Source organism: Musca autumnalis, unplaced genomic scaffold (genome assembly GCF_047663935.1).
Source record: "Musca autumnalis isolate F117 unplaced genomic scaffold, ASM4766393v1 scaffold_93, whole genome shotgun sequence".
Classification (NCBI taxonomy): Eukaryota; Metazoa; Arthropoda; class Insecta; order Diptera; family Muscidae; genus Musca; species Musca autumnalis.
Genome location: NW_027412454.1, coordinates 312,610 through 325,400, shown reverse-complemented (window position 1 = coordinate 325,400; position 12,791 = coordinate 312,610). Strand labels below are relative to the sequence as shown.

General features: G+C 34.6%; 4 protein-coding genes across 4 annotated transcripts; 2 read left to right on the top strand and 2 right to left on the bottom strand.

Moving 5' to 3' along the window:
* Positions 1-217: 217 nt before the first annotated feature.
* On the bottom strand, positions 218-529 carry LOC141388448 (histone H4). The gene has a single exon (XM_073958361.1). The coding sequence runs from the start codon at positions 527-529 to the stop codon at positions 218-220; it is 312 nt and encodes a 103-aa protein (XP_073814462.1).
* Positions 530-6,111: 5,582 nt separating this feature from the next.
* On the top strand, positions 6,112-6,522 carry LOC141388544 (histone H3). The gene has a single exon (XM_073958462.1). The coding sequence runs from the start codon at positions 6,112-6,114 to the stop codon at positions 6,520-6,522; it is 411 nt and encodes a 136-aa protein (XP_073814563.1).
* A 3,897-nt stretch (positions 6,523-10,419) lies between these two features.
* On the bottom strand, positions 10,420-11,289 carry LOC141388510 (histone H2B). Its single transcript, XM_073958426.1, has 2 exons — positions 11,254-11,289; positions 10,420-10,800 (listed from the first exon to the last, which is right to left on the bottom strand). Exon 2 carries the CDS (start codon positions 10,792-10,794, stop codon positions 10,420-10,422), a length of 375 nt encoding a protein of 124 aa, XP_073814527.1. The 5' UTR covers positions 10,795-10,800; positions 11,254-11,289.
* LOC141388542 (histone H2A) lies at positions 11,075-11,449 on the top strand. Its single transcript, XM_073958461.1, has one exon. It carries the CDS (start codon positions 11,075-11,077, stop codon positions 11,447-11,449), a length of 375 nt encoding a protein of 124 aa, XP_073814562.1.
* Positions 11,450-12,791: the final 1,342 nt, after the last annotated feature.

Here is a 12,791-nt window from a genome sequence, read left to right as displayed (position 1 = left end):
CTGAAAAAAGTAATATGAAAGAAAATATTTTATGGTTAGTTTTATTTTTCATATATTAAGGTAAGTAGTTTTATTTTTGATATATTTTATTAATTTTTTTATGTTTTTGTAATTTTCAACAAGAAAATATCTCTTTTTAAATATTTTTTGTGGTCCTGAAAAGGACCGATTGTTTTGTTGTAAAAGAAAAATTCTCCAAATAGCGTCAAGAAAATATTTAACCGCCGAAACCGTACAAAGTACGACCTTGTCTCTTCAAAGCATAGACGACATCCATAGCAGTGACGGTTTTACGCTTAGCATGTTCGGTGTATGTAACGGCGTCACGAATAACGTTTTCCAAAAACACCTTCAGAACACCACGGGTTTCTTCGTAGATGAGGCCAGAGATACGCTTTACACCACCACGGCGAGCCAAACGTCTAATAGCTGGCTTGGTAATACCTTGGATATTATCACGTAACACTTTACGGTGACGTTTAGCGCCACCTTTTCCCAAGCCTTTGCCACCTTTACCACGACCAGTCATTTTTCACTTTTTTAAAAATCACTTAACACTTCACGAAAGCACAAGAACGAATGTTTTTTCGAATTTCATTTCATTTCATTTATTTTCAAAATTTCATTTTACATTTTGAATTATAAGTCTATTAATTATATAGCTTACTTCTAACGTGTTTTAACACTTATCTAGAATTACATCTTTTAGAATATATTTTTGAATTTCGTGTAAGGCCAGCCCATTCTTTCTTTTATTTGTTTTATGATATAAAGTTATTAATTCAATTCTTGTGAAAATTTTATAAAAAACACAAGTTATACTTTTACTTAAAACTAATAAAACAATAAACTACAACTAACATAAACTACTAACTAAATTAATACAACAATATTTACAATATATACATTTTATATCACCACAGTCATTGGTCAGTTCTGTATACTAGATTTTCAAAATTGTATGTTTTGTATCTTCTATGATACAAAACTAATTTCCCTGTGGAGTCAAATATTTCTCCGTTATTGTTCAAATTCAAAAGACTCATAGCCGGCATAAATCCGTTTACATCTCTTATTCTATTCAATTCGTCATTAGGTATGATTAAGTTTTTAATTATGTCATTAGTATGGAAGTTAATTCTGTTAAGGCAACTGATGGCAGTTCTTACTGCAAAATTGTCGAATCTATCTATTTTACTTTCCTTGTAAATTTTTTTAATTGAGGGGCTTATATAGTGACCCTGTGATGTCATACGCTTACCAATCCCTAGGCAATGCGCCAGTATTTTCCTTTCAAATATCCTAATGCGCTCCATTTGGTGTGATGATATTTGAGACCAAACTGGAAACGCATAGCTCATTGTAGGTCTTATGATTTGTTTGTACAAAATCAACTTAACTTTTTTACCTAGTTTCCTTTTCTTACTAAGTACCCATTGGTATGAGTGATATGCAGCCCTGCCTTTTTTTATTAGGTGATCCACATGTCTAATAAAGCTCATATCCTCTTCAAATATTACCCCAAGGTATTTAAGTGTTGGCGTATTTCTAATTATGTCGCCGCAAATTGTGACATTTGGTATATATTTTTTGGCATTACCATATAAGTTTATACCCTTCCCTTTGAAAATGATTGTTTGGCATTTGTCTAAGTTTAACATCAAACGCCATCTGTTAAAATAACCTTTTAATATTGAAAGGTATTGGCATATTCTTTCATTGGCTATTCTAGCATTTACATGAGTGGAAGTGACGAGTATGTCGTCTGCGTATATTAGGAGCTGAATACCATCTGGAGGTTGTGGTATATCAGCCAAATATATATTATATAATACTGGCCCCAACACCGACCCTTGGGGAACACCAGCATTCACTTGTTTTGTGTCCGAGTTAGTTTCTTCAAATTCGACGTAAAATTGCCTATTTTGTAAATAATTATTGACCAATTTTGTTAAAAGGGGACTGAACCTATAATCATTTGCCATTTTTTTAATGATACCTTCCCTGGGTACCGTATCAAAAGCCTTTTGAAAATCTAATGCAACTGCAATGGTTGCACTTCTATTGTGAAAACCATTAGCAATTATATTATTTAGTGCTAATAAGGCATGCGTTGTTGAATGCTGTTTCCTGAACCCAAATTGACTATTAATTAAAATATTATTATCCTCAATGTGTTCATTTATTCTATTTAGTATTACTACTTCAAATAGTTTTCCTATGCAGGAAAGTAGTGATATTGGTCTATAACCATTTGGGTCAGTAGGGTCTTTTCCGGGCTTAAGTATAGGTATTACCTTTGCTATTTTCCATTTTTGGGGAAAATAACCTATGTTAAGACAGTGATTAAAAATCACTGCTAAAAATCGCCAAGTTCTGTGATCAGTTTTTCGTAGAATAAAATTTGGGATTTTATCATCACCAGATGTTTTTTTGTTGTTCATAGCCTTTAAAATTTCTCCTATTTCATTAGGCGTTGTAAGTCGTATAGGCAGCCTTGTTGACGGCGTAATGGCCCTACCATCGGCTAAGAAGTCCCTGCCAAAATGAACAAGATACGCATCTGTGTCTCTATAATCAGTGACAATCCTTCTTGCCGTAGTGAGTTGGTTATTTGCAAATGTGTTTGCCATTAGGTTTGTTTTTTCAGTTTCTGTAACTGCTCTGTTACCTCTGTCATTAAGGTGGCTAATTTTTCTTCGTGTTAATTTTCCACTGATTCCCTTAATTTTACGAAACATATCACTTCCGGGAGATATGGCTTCAAATTTCCTTATTAGGTCACTTTCTTCAAAAAGTGATATTTTTTGTTTGATTAGAAGATCCATATTTTTTATTATTGCCCTAAGAGTATTTGCCTCTTGAGGGTCAATGATTCTGTGGAGTCTTCTTCTAGCCGTCTTTTTTTGAGCAATCAGATGCAAGATATCTGGGGGAAGTTTTGCTTGTGTGTGACCTGTTGTCACGAAGGTTTTCATGGCAGAGTTCATTGCCGCATTAATGGAAGTTGTCATTCCATTTACGGCATTGTCAATTTCAGAAATATCAACATTTCTGTTTATTGGTAGGATATACCTTTGTAGCTCATCGGCTAAGGTGTTATTAAGGGTGTTTATTCGCAGACTTTTGAAGTCAAACATTTTTTTAGGCTGTTGCCTTTCTAATTCGGTGGAGACTTCCATTGAAATTGCCCTGTGGTCAGACTCATAATCTAAGGTTTTTGGTCTTTCCAAGCTCCGCATGCCAGGTGTTGACATAAAAATGTCAATAAAACTTTGTGACGTGGGAGTACAGCGTGTAGGTCCATTTGTTGGCCTAATAGCAATGGAAGGTTGATTATCTAGCCACCGTTTTAATGAAATGCCCTTGGAATTAATATTATTATCTCCCCAATCAGAATGCCTTGCATTTAAATCTGCCCCGATTATGGCTTCATTTGCAGCAATTAAATTGCTGATATTATTTAAATCAGCCGAGTTTAAGGTGGAACTTGGTCTTAGGTACAGGGCCATCACAATGATGTTCCCACCCCTATGATTCCTAATTTTTACTGCGATGCCCTCCATATCAACGAAGTTTATCGCTAGTCTTTCACTTTTAATAGTGTTTTTAATACAGATGGCTGTTCCGCCTTTAGGACTATTAAGTCTATCCTGCCTAAAAACGTTATATGAATCTAATTGAAGATTATGTTTTGAAGAAAGCCCGTGTTCTGCCAATAACAGTATGTCCGGGTTATGTTTTTTGACAAATAAGTTAAGATAGTGTCTTCTGTGCCTTGATACTATCGAATTTGTATTAATGAATATTATCTTTAGGTTATCCATTATAATTTAAGACTGGTAAAAAGCTGAAAAAGTGCACTTGTTTTTTCAGCGTCAGTTTTAAGAGACCTATATGTTTCAACGTGTGAACCAATTTTAGTTAGGCAGGTAAATAAGTCTTTACCGAAGAGCCTTTTGCAGTCTGCATCAAAGATTTGGAAGTCATCATTTGTGCTATTATTGGAAGGGGGTGTTTTAAGTGGGTTCCCTGTACCCAAACTAGTTATGTTTGAAAATGAGTAATTTTTTGTGACTCTGGGAGTCACTACAGAATTAATGGTAGGCTGAGAAGAAGGTGCTTTTTTCCCTTTCATTGTTTTGTTTTCATTTAATTTTTGCAATAGCCTTAGCCTTATTGGGCACTGCTTGAAACTAGCTACATGGCCTGTTACATTGCAATTGGCGCAGTAAACAGGTTTACCAATAGTCTTCGTAACCACCCCCGTTGAAGAGTCAACAGAAATATTTTCTTCTGTATTGAGGTCTTTAGGTGGTAGTGGACATTCTCCTGGCTCGTGTCTTACAGGGCATTTGACACATCTATACGGCATTTTGCAGTTCGTAGAGATGTGTCCAAACCGCTGACATCTACGACACTGTATAAGCCCTCCTTTCTTATGTTTTTTTATGGTTACCTTCGCATTCAGAAATTCTGGGAAGTTTTTAAATACAGACAAGTCTGAAGCACTGGCAGATTGAAGTAGCCATCGGTTACGTCTTAATTTAATGACGTCAATAATTCCGAGGTTTGGATATTTTTCGGCTATGAACTCTTTTATGTCTTCTCTAGACCAACTTTCATGTATGCCTGTGAGAACTAGTGTTCTCGGTTTTAGATTTTTCGGAGTGTACGTAAAGTACGGTATAAGCGAATTCTCTAAAAATTCTTTCGCTGTATTAAAATCGTCATATTTTTTTAATTTTAATTCAGTTACGTCTTTTTTACGTATATCTATTGTAAAATCATTATGATTTAAGGCTTTTATCAGATTTAATGTTAGATCTTTAACACTAATATTAGTCCTATCCAATTTAATAGTGGGTGGGCTGGCCTTACCTGTGTTTTCCACGGTTTTATCATTTTCCAGTATTGGTGTTGTTACTGTAGTGGCCTTTTTGTTTTGTTTTTTGCGGCTGACTTGAGTCCAGTCTCCGGTATCCATTTCGGCTTCATTTTCAGCTTGCTGCATGCTTGTGGTAGATGTTGTTTGTTGTGTTTGAAGTATGTTTGCCGCCGTTGGTGATGGTGTAACACTCGGCTTGGTTACATTCTTCTTCTTCCCAGGCAGTATGGGCTTCTTGCCTGCCTGCTCCGGATTCTGGCTTGTATCCGGCTTTTGTACTGGCGGTGTACAAGAAGTTCCCATCCAATTTGCCATCATATTGTTTGACGGCGTTGATAAATTATTTTTGTCGGCGGCCAATTGTGCCTCCAGGTTTGCAATTACCCTTTTGTAACTGTTTTCCTTGGTGTAGAAGTCGGATAACTGCCTTGCGGTATCGGTTAGCTGCTTGGCAGTATCTTCTTGTGACTTCATTACGGAATTTAGCTTATCCATTAAGGAACGATTAGTTTCCTCCAAGGTTTTAATTGTATTTTGTAGCATTGAGATTGTAGCTTCCATTTTCATATAATCATAAATTGAGTCATCATCACTATGATGCCTCCTCTTGCTCTTACTGCGTTTTTCTTTTTTTGGCTTTGTAGAGCAGTCGCCTTGCGATTTGCTATCACTTGTGGGGTTGCTTTTTTCCACACTTTGATAAGCCTCTGCTGCAATGTCTGCTGAGTTCTCAGACATTCGGTCTTCTTCTTCTTCGGTATTCATGTCGACGGCAGTATCCAGAGCCGCCGACAGCAAAATTTACTGCGTCAATGCGGACCTTTAATTTCCAGTGGCACAGCAAAGTTTGAAAACAAAATTTTTATTTTATCTCTTTTAATTAATTAATTAAACTTTTATTTTTCTTTTCTATTTCACTTCACTTTGTTCCACTTAGATGTTTACACGTTCAATGTTTTTTCGAAGGCTGGCGGCTTCTATTTATACAAAAATTGGCCTGTTTGACTAACCAAGAGTCTTAATGGAATACACATGTATTTGTGTATGTGTTAGTACACATTTTGGGCGCGCACAGCTGTCTTTACTGGTTTACCCACCCCTAATCATAGCCGCCTCTTCGAAATTTTCTATAAATACCGCTATATGGATGGATGGCACAGTTATTACAGTGTTAACAGTGTTTGTGTGCATACCTAAGTGAAGTGAAAAAACTAAAGTGAAAAATGGCTCGTACTAAGCAAACTGCCCGTAAATCAACTGGTGGAAAGGCTCCTCGTAAGCAATTGGCCACTAAAGCTGCTCGTAAGAGTGCCCCAGCCACCGGCGGCGTCAAGAAGCCTCATCGTTTCCGTCCTGGTACTGTTGCCTTGCGTGAAATCCGTCGTTACCAGAAGAGTACTGAATTGTTGATCCGCAAATTGCCCTTCCAACGTTTGGTTCGTGAAATTGCTCAAGATTTCAAAACTGATTTGCGTTTCCAGAGCTCTGCTGTTATGGCCTTGCAAGAAGCCAGTGAAGCATACTTGGTTGGTCTTTTCGAAGATACTAACTTGTGCGCCATCCATGCTAAGCGTGTCACCATCATGCCTAAAGATATTCAATTGGCCAGACGTATCCGTGGAGAACGTGCTTAAATTCTTGACGTTTTAAAAACATATTTTTTACAACAAAACAATCGGTCCTTTTCAGGACCACAAAATATTTATAAAAAAGAGATTATTTTTTCATCAAACTATTTATCATTTTTAACATTTTAAATAAATAAATATTTTTCTTTGTGTTTATTTCATTTTTGAGGCTGATTTTAGGAATATTTTAAAATTTTCTTGTATGAGTCATATTTGACGGCGTCAGTAAAAATTTCCCATTAGAAGACACATTTTATTCTTCTTCTTGAAAAAAATATAATATTACAATTTTCCCTTTCAAAGACACATTTCTGCTTCTTAAAAAAGTATTGAAATTTGCTTCTATAGGAAATTTTTGACGGCGTCAGTAAAATTATTCAATTAAATATTTTGTTCTTCTTCTTGACACAAAAAACAAAAATTATGTTATAATTTTTCCCTAAAAAGACATTTTATTCTTCTTCTTGAACAAACTTATTGAAATTTCCTTCTATATGTCATTTTTGACGGCGTCAGTAAAATTTTCCCATTGAAATGCACATTTGTGTTCTTCTTCTTCTTCCTTTTCTATGTGTATTTTTGATGGCGTCAGTAATATTTTCCTATTAAAGTATACATTTATTCTTCTTCTTTCTTTTCTATTGGTCTTTTTGACGCCGTCCGTCCATATTAATTTCTTCTTTAAAGACAATGTTTTTTCTTCTTCTTATTTTCTTCATAACAAATATTTGTTCTATTGAACTTGTTTTTGTGTGTATACTAATGTCCACAAGGCATATGTTCACTAAATTTGGCGCGAAATGTTCTCTGCAATAATGCTCTCATTATTTCTCACTCAATATGGTTGAAATTTTTTGGCGGCAAATGCTCTCTGTTTTGTTTTATTTTTCTTTTCAGATAATGATGAATGAAATATGCAATTTTTTTCTTTTCAGCAATATATATTTTTTAATTTAGTAAAATTTTAGGATAATTTTGTAAAATTATAATTTTTTTGAAAATATTAATCAAAAATTTTATCACATAGAGATGGCGAATATTTCTTGGCCATTTGAAAGGCGTAATACTGCATTTTAGAAAAAAAATTTCTTTTAAGAAAATTGTTTAAATCTTGTATTATTTTTACAAAATTGTCATAGAAAAGGGATTTATTTATTTTATTATATACATTTTTGCAAAAAATATCCAAATTTTTAACGAAATCTTGAAAAAAGTACGTGCGAAAAACTTCAGTAATTCTATATGGTTTTTTCCTTGATATGTACTAGCAAAGGAAGAATTATTTTTGGAGAATATTTTTTGTAAAAATTGATGAAATTTTTACTAAATTTTAACGAAAATGCCCTCATATTTTATTAAAAAGTAATTTTTGAGCGATTTTCATATAATTTAGCAAAAATATTTCAATTTTCAAAAATATTACCTTTGACAGTGAATGTTTGTCCATAGGTGGTATACGGTAATGGGAAGATTTTTTTAACTTTTCCAAAGAAATAACTACTTTTTATGAATAATGTTATAATTTGGTGTAAATATACAGATTCTGAAATGTTTTTTAAGAAATTTTTATAAAACTTAATTAGATTTGAGCTTTTAAATTTCTTTGAAGAAAAACTTTTCTTCATTGAAAATATGCCAACAAGAGGATTTCTGCCGTCTTGGACCACATAAAGATTTTGAATTTTTTTCACAGTGAAAATGTGAAATTTGTTAATATTTTAATTTTATCCTAAAGTAAACATATCAGGCTTTATTCTCAAACAGAATTTGGAAAAATATTTTTGAAAAAATTCATAATTTTTTCAAATTTAGTTACAAATTTGTGATTACATTTTTACAATCTGTGAAGTTAAACGCTTATAACTTTTAAACGGATAAAGGAAATTACACCAAATTTTCGTTAAAATATGGCCTGATATCTATACAAGAAATGTGTAAAATATCTTTTATAAAAATATTCAAAGATTCTTCAGAAAAATTAAATTTCTACGAAAACTTTTGTAAAAAATTAAACACGCTTCCACACAATATTTCGAAAAATATAGCTATTGACTACTATGCACTTCTCATCTTTTCAATGTACCTACCATTTTTAAAAATTGCCAATAACAATTTAATAGTACACATAAATTTGTGAGTGTATTTGTGTTACAGTGAAATATAAACATAAAAGTGAATAATCATGTCTGACGCCGCCGTTGTTGAAGCCACCGCCTCCCCAGTTGCCGCTGTTGAGAAAAAGGCACCAAAGAAGGCCGCAGCCAAAGCAAAGAAACCATCAGCTGCCCCTACTCATCCACCAACCCAACAAATGGTTGACGCCGCCATCAAAACATTGAAGGAACGTGGTGGTTCATCATTGCCCGCCATCAAGAAATATTTGGCCAGCACCTACAAGGTTGATGCCCAAAAATTGGCTCCTTTCATCAAGAAATATTTGAAGAGCGCTGTTGCCAGTGGAAAATTGATCCAAACTAAAGGTAAGGGTGCTTCTGGTTCATTCAAATTGTCCGCCTCGGCTTCCAAGGAACCCAAAGCAAAGACTGCTGAAAAGAAGAAGAAGGCCCCAGCTGCTGAGAAGAAGAAGAAGGCTGCCCCTAAAAAGGCCGCCGGTGAAAAGAAAACCGCTGCCAAGAAGCCATCTGCCGCCAAAAAGACCGCTGAGAAGAAGAAGGCTGACAAAACAAAGGCTAAGGCTGCCAAGAAAACCGGTACAGTTAAGGCTAAACCAGCAAAAACCGCCGCTAAAGCATCTGCCACCAAACCAAAGGCACCCAAGGCAAAAACAGCAGCTGCTAAACCCAAAAAAGCCGCCGCACCAAAGAAGCCAGCTGCCAAGAAAGCCGCCGCCAAGAAGTAATTTTTCCCAGAAAGATTACTTGTTGACAACATTTTTCGATATTCGAAAGCATAATATCTAACAGCCCTTTTCAGGGCTACAAATTAAATTCAAAAAGAGAAAATCTTTACTTCAAACTATTTATTATTACTACTATTTATTGTTTTATTACCTAAATAAATAAGAAAAATACACACGTGTCTGATTTTAGGAAAAATATTACCCTCACTAATTACTTTTCCTATTAGGTAATTAACATTGAGCCTGTTTTATTATGGGCATTCCACAAAATAACACCACAAACGGATTAAAATTTTAGTCCGGGTCATAAAATAAATGTGACTAATTTTTGTTTGTCTAATTATGGTCATTTTCATCTAATTTCATATTTTAGGAATTTTCCATTTAATATTCAAAAATGATAATTTTTTCTCTTTGCAAAAATTGTTTGCTGGGTAAAAGGAGATTATTTTAATCAGGAATGTTTTTCTATTCTAATGAAGTTATGTTGCAACTCTATTTTATTTCTCTTTCTATTTTCCCCTAATTCTATTTTTTCCATTGAAAGAAGTCCCGTTAATTTTTGCGCCACCACCAAAAATTTCCCCTTAAAAATGTTCGCGCTTCATATTTGGCATTGGCGTAGTGAAGTGTTACAGGCAAAATGCTTATACATGCTTGTTGTTCGTTTATACATTTTCGATATTGGTGGTGACTGCCGACGGCAATACAAAGTAACATCGCACAAGCACACACACACATACCCATACAGTGGATGGCGTGTTGTTGTACACACATAGAGTAGCCAAGCAAGCAAAAAAGCAATATGAACCACGGCAAAACAAGAATTGACGGCGTCATTTAGTAAATACATGGGAAAATATTATTTTTGCTAGAATTTGAGGAATTTTAAAATTATTTTGGTAAGTTTCTTTATTAAAAAATGTAAATAATGGAAAATAAGTGTTTCGACAAAAATTTGATCTCTTTTAAAATGTTTTTTGTGGCCCTGAAAAGGGCCTTTTATGGTAGAATTTCGACGAATTGATGAAAAATCAAGGCATTTACTTGGAGCTGGTGTATTTAGTAACAGCCTTGGTACCTTCAGAGACAGCGTGCTTAGCCAATTCACCGGGCAACAATAGACGGACAGCAGTTTGGATTTCCCGACTGGTGATGGTAGAGCGCTTGTTGTAGTGGGCCAAACGAGAGGCTTCGGCGGCAATACGTTCGAAGATGTCATTCACGAAACTGTTCATGATGCTCATGGCCTTTGACGAAATACCAGTATCAGGATGGACTTGCTTCAACACTTTGTAAATGTAGATAGCGTAACTCTCCTTACGCTTGGTACGTCTCTTCGATTTATCGCCCTTGGTGATGTTCTTTTGGGCTTTGCCGGCCTTCTTTGCTGCTTTACCACTGGTTTTTGGAGGCATTTTTCACTTTTAATTTTTTTAATCACACAAACACTTTTAACACTGTTCACAAATGATAAAAACCCAGTACCCAAACAGAATATTTCAAGCATTATGTGCTCAAATGTTTCAGGTAGTCGCAGTTGCTGTGTGGAATAGTGGCCAAACAACCCCAGTTTTCGATGTGTGTGTATTAAATGAGCGAGAGAAAAGTATAAATACTAGGGGTTCAAGTGAGTAACGGCATCATTCTGTGTTTTTTCAGTGCTAAGTGAAGTGTTCAAAAAAATATTAAGTGAAAATGTCTGGTCGTGGTAAAGGTGGCAAAGTTAAGGGAAAGGCAAAGTCCCGTTCAAATCGTGCTGGTCTTCAATTCCCCGTCGGTCGTATTCATCGTTTGTTGCGCAAAGGCAACTATGCTGAACGTGTTGGTGCCGGTGCTCCAGTATATTTAGCCGCCGTCATGGAATATTTGGCTGCTGAAGTTTTGGAATTGGCTGGTAATGCTGCCCGTGACAACAAGAAGACTCGTATCATTCCCCGTCACTTGCAATTGGCCATCCGCAACGACGAAGAATTGAACAAATTGCTGTCCGGCGTCACTATTGCTCAAGGTGGTGTATTGCCAAACATCCAAGCTGTTCTCTTGCCCAAGAAGACCGAAAAGAAAGCCTAAATTATCTCGAAAGGTATTATGGAAAAAATACAGACCATCGTATAAGAAGAAGAAAAATCCATACAAAATTCAACCAATCCGTCCTTTTCAGGACGACAAAATATATTTAAAAAGAGAAAAAATCTATTCAAACTATTAATTTTCATTATTTACATTTTATAGGAAAAGAATAAAAATGACCAAAATTTTAATATTTACATTTTATAGGGAAAAAATAAAAATTCCCAAAAAATGATATTTTTCTTAATCGGCGACAACCCTTGATTATTTTGCAAATGACATTTTTTCTTTCATATTTCCTTAGAAAATATGTTCGTTTGTTGTAACTGTTTTTCATTTCTACCCCCCTCAGCAGAATTGTGTTTGTTTTATGTCGCTTTAGTTTTTCACAGAAATAGCGAGACAGATAGAGAGACAGAGAAAGAGAGAGAGCGAAAAAGAGATCATTCGTCTCATCGATGATGTTCGCGCCAATATTCCTTAATCGATGTTCCCGCCAATGTTCGTTCATCGTAAGTTGACGATGTCTGTTATGAATGTGTGTGTGTGGTGTTGTGTGTTTGTTAGTTAGAATAACCAAATGCCTTTACTTACGTTGACGATGATGATGGCCGTTGTTAATGTTGTTGTTGTGGTTGTTAGAGTAGTAAATTATTGGGAAAAAGACTTCTGCCGCCGCGAATTTTGAGGAGAAAAAAGTAACTGTATTTGGAAAGGAAAAAATGCAGAAATGTGCGATTTTGGTGATGTTGTCAGAGCATAGAGTTAGTAATAGAGTGATGACAACATGAAGTGCGCACGGAAAAATTTTTATTTTCAAAGGGAAAAAAGTAGAGTTGTGGAAATAAATTGAGGATCATTGTTAGAAAATAACCAAAATACATAAAATAGAAGAAAAATATGTGATTTTTGTGGACATTTAAGAAAGAAATAAATTATTTTTAGTGAAAAATAAGAAGAAGAAGAAGAAGAAGAAGAAGAAGAAGAAAATTTTCAATGATTTCAACATAAAGTAAAAGAATTTATGTGATTTTTGGGACGTTTGAGAGAAAAAATAAAATATTTTTAGTGAAACATAGGAAGAAGAAGAAGAACTTTTTTAATAATTTCAACATAAAGTAAAAGAAATTTAGAAAATTATGTGATTTTTTTTGGTAATTTAAGGAAATGTGATTTAGTGAAACAAGAAGAAGAAGAAAATTTTCAATAATTTCAACATTAAGTGAGAGAAATTTAGAAAATTATGTGATTTTTTGGACATTTAAGAAAAAAATATTTTTTTAGGGAAACATAAGGAGAAGAAGAAGAAAATTCTCAATAATTTCAACATAAAGTGAGAGAA

What these genes read in the sequence shown, in the direction of transcription:
- LOC141388448 (XM_073958361.1), bottom strand. Translation starts at nt 529, where the DNA reads ATGACTGGTCGTGGTAAAGGTGGCAAAGGCTTGGGAAAAGGTGGCGCT.
- LOC141388544 (XM_073958462.1), top strand. Translation starts at nt 6,112, where the DNA reads ATGGCTCGTACTAAGCAAACTGCCCGTAAATCAACTGGTGGAAAGGCT.
- LOC141388510 (XM_073958426.1), bottom strand. Translation starts at nt 10,794, where the DNA reads ATGCCTCCAAAAACCAGTGGTAAAGCAGCAAAGAAGGCCGGCAAAGCC.
- LOC141388542 (XM_073958461.1), top strand. Translation starts at nt 11,075, where the DNA reads ATGTCTGGTCGTGGTAAAGGTGGCAAAGTTAAGGGAAAGGCAAAGTCC.